The sequence below is a fragment of the Anopheles coustani genome, chromosome 3, assembly GCF_943734705.1.
Source record: "Anopheles coustani chromosome 3, idAnoCousDA_361_x.2, whole genome shotgun sequence".
Taxonomy (NCBI): domain Eukaryota; kingdom Metazoa; phylum Arthropoda; class Insecta; order Diptera; family Culicidae; genus Anopheles; species Anopheles coustani.
The window spans coordinates 93170166-93182450 of NC_071288.1; the positions used below are offsets into that span (position 1 = coordinate 93170166).

A 12285-nucleotide genomic window follows, 5' to 3' on the forward strand; every position below is an offset into this window, starting at 1 on the left:
AGATCACGGAAAATAATATTCACTGGTACCAAGGAGAAGCTAGTGGGCGTCCCAATTCGGTGGGAAGTAACAATTTTGAATATATTACAAGCTCCAAGGGATCAGGGAGGACGTATTTCAAGCTACAAGGCGTAAGCTAAGAGTGATACAAACGCAAACGGAAAGTGGCCAACTGTGAAGGGTGCTTGGATGAGTTTGTGAAGTGCCGTAGTGCAATACGAATCAACATCCGTAGGTCCCTCGATGGTCGGTGTTTTGAAGGTGCTTCGCAGCAAATTGTGCCTGCCCACTGCAAAGAGATAGGAGTGAGGTGCTTATCAGTGAGATTAGTGGGGGCAGCAAAAAAACAGGCGGAAAAACAAGATATAGTCCATGGAAGGTACGGTCGAGGGCTGACCACTGCAGTCCTTAATGGAAGTGACTGCACCGTCCAGTGCTTGCTGTGTGAAATAAAATGAACTGACACTGCATTCCGATTCGAATCGTGGCGAAGGCTACCGTACCTGAGGTGGTTCCGTCCTTGCAGTGACTGTGTTTTCCTGCTCGTTTAGTGACAGCCAGCCCAGTGTCCCATGGTGCTCGGTGAGCAAAAAATAAATAGGGGGTACACCAGCAGCACAAAAACAGGAAGAGGATATGTTTTGCTGCGGAATAAATTAGATACAGCACACCACGCACCTTGAGCAATCGCGTTCCATCTCGAACATCCCTCCCAGGACATCCCAGGCAATCGGGGGAGGGGCGAAACAGGAAGATAAGAAGAGGATAAACACACCGACAACAGGCCCGGAAAAAAGGAACGGGAGTTCCCTTGGCAATGGATTGGAATGGTACAGCGTCAGCGAACGGGACGGTTGATCTGCTAGTGGCTGCCGGCACGGTGGCCCTGTCCACGTTATCACCGCTTCCTGCCATCACCACGCACGCCCACCATCCGGTCAGCCCGGCGGAGGACGGCAACACGATGGCTTCGCCCGCCGGTGATATAACGATAGCGACGGCAGCCCATTTCCACGGCGGTCTACCGTTTCCTTCGGAGCTGCTGACGTTCCTCCGGCAAACAACAACCTCCTCGTCGGCCGCCTTCACGGCCGCGTCCGTCTCGGCGAACTTTACCACCTTCCTTAACAACATAACGCTTCGGGCGCTGACGGCGTCGGGTGGCGGTGGGGCCTCCGGTTCCGGTACCAGTTCGGCCGAGTTCACCGCCAACCTGTCGAGGCGCTTTCCACACCATCCGTTCTTCAGTACGTTCTTCAACGAGAGTGCCCTCGACATCTGCCCCTCGATACAGATGCCGGTGGGGAATGTGATCTCGATGATTCTGTACGCCCTGGTGGCCATCGTGGGGCTGTTCGGCAACACGCTCGTCATCTACGTCGTGCTGCGCTTCAGCAAGATGCAGACGGTAACCAACATGTACATCCTTAATCTGGCCATCGCGGATCAATGCTTCCTGATCGGGATCCCCTTCCTCATCACCACGATGCACCTGGGCGAGTGGACGTTCGGGAACGCGATGTGCAAGGCGTACATGGTGTCGACCTCGATCACGCAGTTCACCTCGTCCATCTTTCTGTTCATCATGTCCGCCGATCGGTACATCGCCGTGTGTCATCCGATCTCGTCGCCGCGCTTTCGAACCCCTCTTGTCTCGAAGGTGGTGTCGGCTCTGGCCTGGACCGCGTCCGCTCTCATCATGCTACCGGTGATGCTGTACGCCAACACGATCCAGCGCGAGAAGGACAAGATGTCGTGCAACATTATGTGGCCGTCGGAAACGGGCGCAAACTCTGGCACAACGTTCACGCTCTATTCGCTTATCCTCGGGTTCGCCATCCCGCTGACGCTGATCCTAATGTTCTACTACCTGGTCATCCGGAAGCTCCGCACCGTCGGACCAAAGTCCAAGTCGAAGGAGAAGAAGCGTTCCCACCGGAAGGTGACGAAGCTGGTCCTCACCGTCATCACCGTGTACGTGCTTTGCTGGCTGCCGTACTGGATCTCGCAGGTGGCACTTATCAACTCGCCACCGGACATCTGCAAGTCGCGGCTGGAGATTACCGTATTCGTGTTGGTCAGCTGGCTCGGGTATAGCAACTCCGCGATGAACCCGATACTGTACGCGTTCCTCAGCGACAACTTTAAGAAGAGCTTCCTGAAGGCTTGTACTTGTGCGAAGGGTAAGGATGTGAACGCACAGCTGCAGATCGAGAACAGCTTCTTCCCGCGGTTTGTCCGCAATCGGGGCTCGGAGCGGGGCAACTCTACCAAGGTGCTTCAGCCCAACAACCGTCCGAACAAGGGAGCGGACCAGCAACACCAGCAGCAACAACAACAGCTACAGCTGAACGCTGCGAATCAGAACCAGCAGCAACAACTTCACCGATCTAACGAAGCCATCGCCAACAACAACAACAATAGCAACGTTAACAACAACAGCTCCAAGCCCAATGGAACCAGTGTTGAGCAGAGTTCCATCGTCCGGGGTTGCGGCCCTTCGACGAGCGTAACGAATGTGCAATCTTCGTCCAGCGTTCGACCTTCCAACGAGCAACCGATAGTGCCAATATCGTCGGGCCGACTGCTGGACGCAAACAATGCGACGCCGCCGGCCACCGGAGCTCCGATCTTCGCTCGTCCGCCCGTCCTCCACACGGACCTGTAAGCAGAACCGCTCTCCATGGAGACCCTATGATGGACAAATTGGAAAACGTGGTAGTCTTTCAGAACTCTGTGGAACCGTACTGCGTTCCCAGTGGATGATGTAAGTTGTTTGGGATTGCTGTATGGGATCAGTACAAAAATAGACAAAATAACTATAGTAGTCAACATTCAGAATGGGACAATCTGAATTCGGGAACTTTATCAGTAACAATCCACCAAATCTTTTATCTGTATGATAAGATCGTATAAGTACCCTTGAGCTCTTCTAGAAGGTTATACAATTACAATTACAATTTTATCTTGATGTGAGTTTGGAAACTCCATATTCAAGGTTCTTTAATCGCTGAGTAGTTCTCCCTGACGTCCCATCTGTTCCAATTTGTTGAAATGAACGAGTACACATCCTGAAATTAACCGTGTCCAATTCTGAATGTTAACTACTATAAATGAACTGTGAAAGCACACGTTGCGGACATGCGAACCTATCTCGTACCTCGGTATTTACTTGGACGCGTGATCCCGACGGACGAATGGAATCGGACGACGATGACTATAACTCTGATGAAGATGAAATGACAACACTCCACCGGGAGCTCGATGGTAGCGCGTGGTATTTACCGTTCCAATTGGTTTTCCAAATGTTTACGCCATAGACACACCGCAGCCTCCATCGGCGTTGCCTGCTGCGATGTGTTGCCGGCACGGTGGAACGAGTTTTATCTATCCGCCTCGCTGTGCTACCGGATTTGACAGTTGACACATCCAGGTACCGTTTGCGCGAACAGTGCGACATTGTTTCGAGCAGTGCAGTTCGTCTATTGTTTGCCGGTTGATTGAGTTCTCGTCGTCGGGGAGCCAACACACAACTGATGACCGCGCGGGAGTTCATGTGTACTCACTCAAATGTATCCAGATCAGCAGACACCCGTTTTCGTGTCAGTTTAGACGTTGTCCGTGTTTGCTTCATTACTTGCAGCCTGGGATCTCCAGCATCGTCGACCCATGGGGTTGGCGTTTGGGTAAATTGAACCTAACGATGCAGACGATGAAGAAAATGGTGGAAATTAAATCCGTGCGAAATTGGTCACCTGGATGTCGAGAAGGATCGCATGCCGAAACGTCGTTTGTCGACGCATCTCCCGAAGGGCACGTTTTTCGGGTGTTTACCGTGGCGTGAACAAATCTTCTCCACGAACTCGTTGGATCCTCTGGAATGGTAGGGGTCGCACGCTGGGTAACGCGTCTCGGCACGGTAGTTCCTTCCTGTCTATTGCTTTTTACGTCTTGTTATCTTTTTTTAGCTCCTCCTATAACTACTGCTAGTTGCGAGCGGGAGCCCGAAAAGGCGGTAGCGACGACGATGACGACGATGGTAAATTAATGGTTCGTTTAGTGCAAACCGTTGATAACGGGCGCCATGAGAGGAACGAAGCTGCTGCGGGGCATATTCGATTACACGCCATTTGCTCGAGCAAACTCTAATCTTGTCGTCGTCGAGGAACTGGAAGGGTTACCCGGTGGAGCTGCAGCAGTACACGCAGTCGTAGCGCTGGAGTTCGACAAATCGACGCGACATGTAAACCGTGATTGCGGTCCAAATCGAGTGCGAGACGGAGATGCCGACTATCGCCGTGATTTTGGAGCATTGGTTGCGAGCAGGAATTTTGACGGTTATGTCGGAGAAAATTTTCCCCATGATTAAACGCATGGCAGATGCGTGCGGAGGGGGGGTGAGGGCTGTGATGGGGACCACATTCCGATGCGGTACGTTGGTGCTGATTGTTTGTCGATGAAATATTTCGCCCAGACGATCAAAATTTAGATAGTGGCCGGGTGAGACGCGAGGAGGTTGGGAGGGAGAGCATTGGAATGGAAAATCCTAACGATCCCCGACGATGTTTCAATCAATCCCAAATCCGCACGAACCGCAATCGAACCGGTGGGTGGGTGGAAAACAAACCCGGTCGGTGGAAAGTCGGCGGAGGAACCAACAAACGCATCGATGAAGCAATTTGATGGACGTGCAATCATTTCGGTTTGGTGGATGCTCCTTTTTTCCCTCTCAGCCCGGCCATCGGCGATTGTTCTTTATTGTTAGTCTGCCCGTTTGAAAGATCAATATTTAATGCCTTTAGAAAATCCATTCGCTTCGGCCGGTCGATGGCGCAGCGTGAACGAGACGGCGCGGGTTTGATTGGAACGCACGTTCCAACGGGCGGACGGAACCGGGGTTGGCCTCGCTGATGGATAATGTTTATTTATTTACCCGAATGGCTGGCAACAACTGACGAGCCGAGAGTGAAATGTTTCGTTCAAATTTTCCAACGTTACGCGTTTTCACCGGAATTACTTCGTGTCCAGGTTGGGTTGAAATCCAAACTCGTGATGACAACTTTTGCCAAGCGTAAACTTTGAGGGCGACAAAAAGTTGGACTTTTTTAAAAGGCCATCATTGCTGATCCCCGGAACATCCGTCAAAGTAAGCGATGCTTTCAAAAATAATTACAAGAAATAATTACAAACCACCACCACCAAACGGCCACATTAGGGGAGAAGCATTATTTAAAACGCTCTTCCCTCGCCGGGAAGACGACTCGCGAGATATTTAACATCCAATTAGGACGATATCCGATCGATTCCGGTGCAAAACGGTGACTCTGCAATTATGTCCTCCATCGTTATGGGCTGGCGAGCTTCACGGTCTCGAAAAGTTTTCCCAAGACCGCGGTCCGCAAACCGAACGCAGGATAGCGTTTCCCTTGCAAATGGTCTTAATTAAGGAGGAGTGCTGGAAGATTTTAACAGACAGATAAGAATCGAGCAGGTACGGAAGGTCATGAGCGCAGGAGCGTTGAACCGTGTCGAGGTTGGGGAAACTCTGCATCGGCCTCGCCACGTTCCACGGTTGTGGAGACCCCAAAACGACGGTTGGCTAAAGGTGAAAAAGATATTTTTCAAAAGACACAAGTTTTCCCTAATGTGTCGACCCGCGCTGATGAGGGTCTTCTTCGGAGAATTCCCATATCTCGCTATTAATTGACGTGCATTAGACAGTTACTTTGGCAACAGTTTTCCGATGGCCGTTCATCCAAAACTGATCCTTCCCAGATTTGATTCTCACCGCGAGGGTTTTGCACGTGGGTAAATCTTTGTCCTTCGTTCTTTGAATAAAGACTAATGGCATCTGCATTGTGCCGACATCGTCGTTTCAGCGACCTCATATTTCATATGCACATCCCACGATTATTTGCGTATGTGAACAACGTTCAACCGGTTTTTGGAAGCAATCGACCTAGGAACCGAGTGCTGGCGCCCTTTTCCCATCGTTACCGATTTCCGTAGGAAAGTTAACCGTTGAAAATGTTGTTCAGCAGCTCGATTGACAGCAGAATTGCGACTGCTTCAGCAGCTCCCGTTGCCTTGATGAAACCAACGGTTGCTACGGTTATGTCATCGTGTGGCAAATATTAGACGGCAAGTTTTCCACTTCACTTCACGCGTCCCCACGCGTCGTGGGCGTATGCGGATTCCGCACGAGGTGTCAATTTTGGGGCGACTTGAAGTTGTTTAACCGTTCCACGCTTCGCTCGGTACTTCGGCGACGTAAAAGCATTTTTGGGAGTTGGCGTTTCAAGGAAGCAAGCGCCATGAATCGCTTCACGTAAACACGGTTTTGATCCGCGTGTTTCGCTGCCTGGATACTTCATGTCGGGATGGATGGCGCCAGTGAAGCGTCGGCGAACAACAACACCAGCTACCAGCTGCTGGTGTTATTATCCACAAATTCGGTGTTTGCTTTCGTGGATTGATTGGTTGATGCTGTTGATCCTGGCGTATTCCCGTGCTCGGTGGATTAACTGGGCTTAGGTAAGTGCCTCCGAGTGGCAATGATGCACGCCTTCAGATGCTTTACATATTTTGACAGTGTTTGAACGTGTGTGAAGCACTCAACGTTTGCGGTTTCTATTATCTGCCCATTCGTCAATTGTCTGCCGACCATCGTGTTGGTTTACCACGTGAAAGCATAAATTTAATTTATCACTAAAGCCACACCAAGTCAACCACTTTAAAGAGGATACGACAATGAGCGCGGTTTCTATATTAACTAAACTCTATTATGTGGCTTTTAGTCACTTTGGAGATAGAATAAAAGACGCAGGATAGTATAAAATTGCTGCCATGGTGATGAATATGTTCAATTAAAATGTAAATAAACGGTATTGAATTCCGTCCAACCGGCAATTCAAAGGAAACCCAAAGTAAATCAGTTCCAAAACGAACACATTGTGTGACTTTTTTTAAATTATAATTTCCCAATATGTTATTGAATACAGGGTTTGCCACCTATGTTCAGTTCTAACGCACCGATGATTGAAATAGCTCATCTACTGTTGCCTCTAACTCATCTCATTTCGTCTCTAACTCATTTGACTATGTCTCTAACGCATCTGGGTTTGTCTCAAGCCAAAAACTAAAGAATAAACAAAGTAATTGTGGTTATGATACATTGTAAAACTCCAAAAACAATAAACATTAATTGTTTAAAAATACATAAAAATAGCTTTAAAGCATACAAAAATAATGTTAATTATTCTTGGAGTTCTACAACGTATCATATTACTTTGTTTTTTCCTTGGTTTTCGGTTTGAGACAACCCAGATGCGTTAGAGACATAGTCAGATGAGTTAGAGACAAAATGAGATGAGTTAGAAACAACAGTCGATGAGTTATCCCAATAGCACATGCTTTAGAGACAACAGTTGATAAGCTATTTCTAAATGACGTGCGTTAGAAACAAAATCTCCCAAATCTTTCGAGGCAAAGTTGGCTGTCAACGCCTGTAAAATCCAAATCGTTCAAAAAATCAATCATTTGTTTAAAATTAATTGGTTTGTGGTTATCGAACAGTACTTGGAAAATAATTTGATACACGCTGGGGGATTACATTTTACATATTTATTTCTTCATTTTTTTTGTCAATTTTTGTTTTTGTGGTTTGTTTAATAATATTCAACTGTACAGCAATTTTCCTAAGCAGTGTTGAGGGCATCGGTTTCAGCTCCTGTGGTGGAACCGGTGTCACTGCTTCCCACGCTAACATCGACGGTTGCATTTTCCGACACGGTAACGGTCAATTCGACCACATCGTCGTTCGATTTTGTAGTTACTCCAACCTCATCGGCGGCCTCGGAGGTCACTCGCGCTTCGGGAGTCGTTCCCTTCTCGGAATATCCCTCCGGAACCGTAGATGTTTCGCTGGTCGTACGGGCCGTGGACAACGCGGGACGGATCGTCTCATGTACCTCAACGCTCACCGTTGGGAAAGTAGGAGTACTCTTGGTCGTCGCGGTTGAAGTCGTCGTCGTTGATGTTTTGCGCACTTCCACCGCTTCGGTTGTCTTCGGAGTATCGGCACTGGACGTTGCAGCAGTTGTTCTTACTTCCGCCACATTGGTTGTCGTCGAAGTATCGGTAGTAGGCAGGGGTACCTTGGTGGTCGCTGTTGTTACCTCCGCCGCCAGGGATGTCTTCGGAGTGTCGGCCGTCACGGGTCGGGTTACCCGGCTGGTGTCCGTTAGCTCCATGTTCGCATCCGTCACTTCGGCCGCAGAATTAACCTCTCCGCCGACCACTTCCTTCTCGTTGGATTCGTTCGATTCGACGGACTCGGACGAGCTGGTGGCACCCTTAGGGGAAGCCGGGGCGGCAAGCGTGGCCACCGTTAGGAGCAGCACGAGGCAAACACACGAAAGGAAAGATTTCATTTTTAAGCAAATTTATCTGATGAAACTCTGAACTCAACACGTTCTTCAACTTGTTCAAAGCGAAAGATGAAACGTTACTGAAGTAAAGTACAAAAAAGTGGCAGTATTTATACAAGCTGGTTTTTTTTCTGCCCAACGTCCCTACAAATTAGCGGGAGTGGCCGCACAGAAACCACTTTTTTGCTACCCACTGTGCTAAAGTACCTTTTTTAATGGCTTGGTACGTTCTCGTACCTTCCGCCGTGGGTTACGCCTATCGGCTCCGGAAAACCATTACGGGTACTTCATGCCACCCGGAGGTCATAAGGGACACTTGCTTGGGCCATTTATTTCACCTCAAGCCACCGATTTTCGACCTGGGTCTTCCCGTGCATACCGAGTTTGGCTAAACCCTTTTGAATATAATGGGACGTAATATGAGATTTTGTCTCGTTTTTTTTTTCCCGGGAAATGGGTCTTGCCGTGCACCCGGAGCTTATCTTTTTGGCCCTCAGATAAGTACCGAGGATTTCGAGGGTGCATACACAGCCCGGAAATGGGTTTTAGGTATGCATCGTTTGACATTTTACCTTTTCTTTTATCTTGGTTTGTTTCTTTTCGCCCTGGTTTTGTGGCTGCAAAAAATATTTAACTGTCTATTTTAGAGGCAGGTATGTCTCGTAGAGTGTCTACGTCTTATGTTTTGTAGGGATCATCAAAATAATGCAGGTAGCACTTAGAGGTTTTCTATGTATAACGCTACAGGTTTGTTGAGTAGGATTTTTCAATCAGATAATTTGATTGCAGTAATTGTTTTACCTGTCACTCAAGTTGATACATTACAGTCTAATAATAAGTCCATGGAATAGGATTAGATAGGACTCAAGTCGTAGTTTCTTATTCTTCGTACATTCCGCCACCGATCGATATAAATTCAATAAATCCAACTTATTCGTCTAACAACTTTACCCACTCGTCAGCTATCGCTGATGCTCGTGACATCGGAATGCTAGCGGCAAACAACATCCGACGAAGAACAATTTATGATCGCTGGGCGTTATCAGTTTCGGTGCCCGCCTACGCTCCGCTTCCGCCGAACTTTGTGGCATAACTTTGCTTATCAGCGTAACTAACTTGTCGTACTTCGGCGAAGCTCGCCGGCCTGTAGTTGACTTAATAGAAGGCAAAATTGATGATGCAAACATCCTCCTCCTCCGGGTGGTGGGTGGAGGAGGAGGAAGAGCTGGACCACTGGAAGCCTACCATCATCATCTCCGACTGTCACAATTCATAAGCTCAACTGTCACCGGCAAATCGTTCCGCTCGTTCGCCGCGTGCTTTGATGTGCCTGGTGAGCTTCTAGTCCGGAGGTTAGTAAGTACCGCCGGTACCCTGGTGGCCTCAGCTAGTTTTCCTCGGAAAACGACTTCACCGCTTCCCCGTAACCGGCATACTTGGGAGAGATTGCATCTTGAGAGACGTTCGTTTTGTGCGAACACCGCCATTTGCAGTTGCTTCAACGGAATGTTCAATCTTCGAAACGAATGTACAAGAAGGTCTTGGTAGGCCTGGAGCTTGGAGTTTGGGGTTTGCTTATCTTCGTACGAGACCTGCGGGTGAAGTTATCGCGAAACGGACCAATCTCCGATGCCCGCAAGCTTCTTTCTTGGCCGTCATCGGTTGAGTAAGGTTCGGTGTCAATGCCGGCCAGTTCTGGACATTTAACGGTCCTATTCGTCTCAGAGCAAACGCATGATAATTCAGAAGTTTGTTCCGGGGATAATTTGTCAACTTGGATTGATGTAACTACCAGCGATGGGTTCGAAAGTGTTTTGGATTTCGAGCTCACCAAACCCCGAACCGGTTTGATTGTTGACCTTCCGGAACTAAGACTTCCCGTTCCGTTAATTTCTGCTGAAGCCTGTTAAATCTGACATCTGATCCTGCCGGAGGCGACGATTACGACGAAGATTATTGGACAAAAACCGGAACCGGGGAGAAAAAATCGACAGTCACGTTGGGCTCGCAAATGGATGCGCAAACTTTGCACCGGCCTTTGGGATTACCAGGAAAATCCCGCCGGGATCTCTCGCCGGGGAGCTTCGGACGGACGGGATTCAAATATCGCACGTCCCAAGGTGGCCCTAGACCTCCGGATACTACAGTGAAATTTGCCTTTTCGGACGAGTAAATGAAATCGGAACCCATCTTCCTCGGATGGATGTTGAGGCAGGGTCCATTTTTCTTCTCTCCCTTTTGGCGCTCCAGTTTCAATCCCCAAAATGACTCTTGACATCTTTATCGTCGGAAATGCTTCCCCCCGCCGCTTCCGTCCGTTGCTGTGTGTTCCAAAAATTTGGCTCACAAGCCGAAAAAGGGATGCAACGCAACCAACCGTTACGGAATTAAGCTGTCGGAAGACGCTTCCGGCAATCCTTCGCTAATCCGATCGGATGGCTTTGATTTAATCAACCGGCTTCATCAACCCTATGCTCCTTCCCCAGGGGTGGTTGGAAGGAAGGGAAAATAACCACCACACGACGATGCAGCTTCCTTGGCTTTACTTTTGGCCTAGTGAAGGGAAACTTTTGCGTGTCTCTTGGAAAGAACGAAAAAGTGAACCGAAAAAAAAGAGAAAATAACTCTTCCCCGGCAGCAGGATATCATTCATTAAATCGTTCGACATCAGCTTGTATACGCCATCGACACCGAAAGCCCTCGGATGATGTGCCCTGATCCGGATCCTGATCCTGCCTCAGAAGAAAGCTTGCCCAAGCTTGGGTGCGCCTTTCACGATCCAACATGCGAGCGCACGTGAGCAAACGTGTGGCGAGAATATTAAATATCCTTTCGCCACCAATCTCAATTACTTCACCAGACAAAAGGAAAGGAGGGTGGGAGGGAACTATCCCGCGGTAGGAAGAGGTAGCCGGTCTAGTAATAATAAATATGGAAAACTGATCTGCTGCACGCTGGATACCGCGTGGAGTCGAACGCATGGCTTCGGCGCGTGCCTTTCTTCCCGTTGGCTTAAAGGGTGGCGCCAAGCACGCGAAAACAATCGTCTGCCAGCTTGCGGCCTTCGGGAGACGCTTCGGGGTTGCCTTTACATAACCTAACCCTCGTTCAAGGATAAGGACGCTTTACTACTACTAACGATTTTCCTCAACAATTCCTTTCGAGCGGCTTTTCTTATTCCATTTGTTCGTCGGATTGGACTTGCCTTAAACATTTATAATGAACTTACGTGACCCATGACTCCATCATTTTATCATTTATCGCTTTCCTCCATCATTATCTTACCACAAAACGTGATCGATTTTCTTTTAACAGACAAATTTGTCGGTTGAAATAGAAGACTCTTTTTGAAGGTTGAGTTCTGACGATGGAACTATGATTTAATAACAACTTGTCTTAGTTCCCATATTTCGGATGGAAAGATATTTGAAAGTAGCCGATCGAAATCAAATGCAGAGAAAACTTAAAAGTTGTCCAAACAGAAATCTACAAAACAAACATAAACATCTGCACCAAATAAAGATGAAGTTGTGAATGGTTGTGGGTTTCACATTCAAGAGCATTTCGTTTGCATTTTCCAACCCTCAGCTCGGAAGCTGTTGGAAAGTATTTCAGTGTTCACCTCACGTACCTGGACACGTAACACAGGCACGTCGTGCGTTTCAGTCATTTTTCGATTCAATTTCGTGCGCCGAACACGAGCAAACATGAATTAGTATCATATTCGTGATTTATTTATTCTTTCTCACCTTTTTTCTGCTACCTTCCGTATTCAATTCCAAAGGTATTTAAACATATTTTTACCATGTAAATATGTTGTGTATTACCACACTCTACCCGATGTTAATTGGCTCTG

At 48.2% G+C, this 12285-nt stretch overlaps 2 protein-coding genes across 2 annotated transcripts; one reads left to right on the forward strand and one right to left on the reverse strand.

The window, feature by feature from the left end:
• The first annotated feature begins 817 nt into the window (after window positions 1-817).
• On the forward strand, window positions 818-2668 carry LOC131269697 (somatostatin receptor type 1-like). Its single transcript, XM_058272192.1, has one exon. The coding sequence runs from the start codon at window positions 818-820 to the stop codon at window positions 2666-2668; it is 1851 nt and encodes a 616-aa protein (XP_058128175.1).
• Window positions 2669-7697: 5029 nt separating this feature from the next.
• On the reverse strand, window positions 7698-8432 carry LOC131269706 (uncharacterized). The gene has a single exon (XM_058272203.1). The coding sequence runs from the start codon at window positions 8430-8432 to the stop codon at window positions 7698-7700; it is 735 nt and encodes a 244-aa protein (XP_058128186.1).
• Between the last annotated feature and the right edge of the window lie 3853 nt (window positions 8433-12285).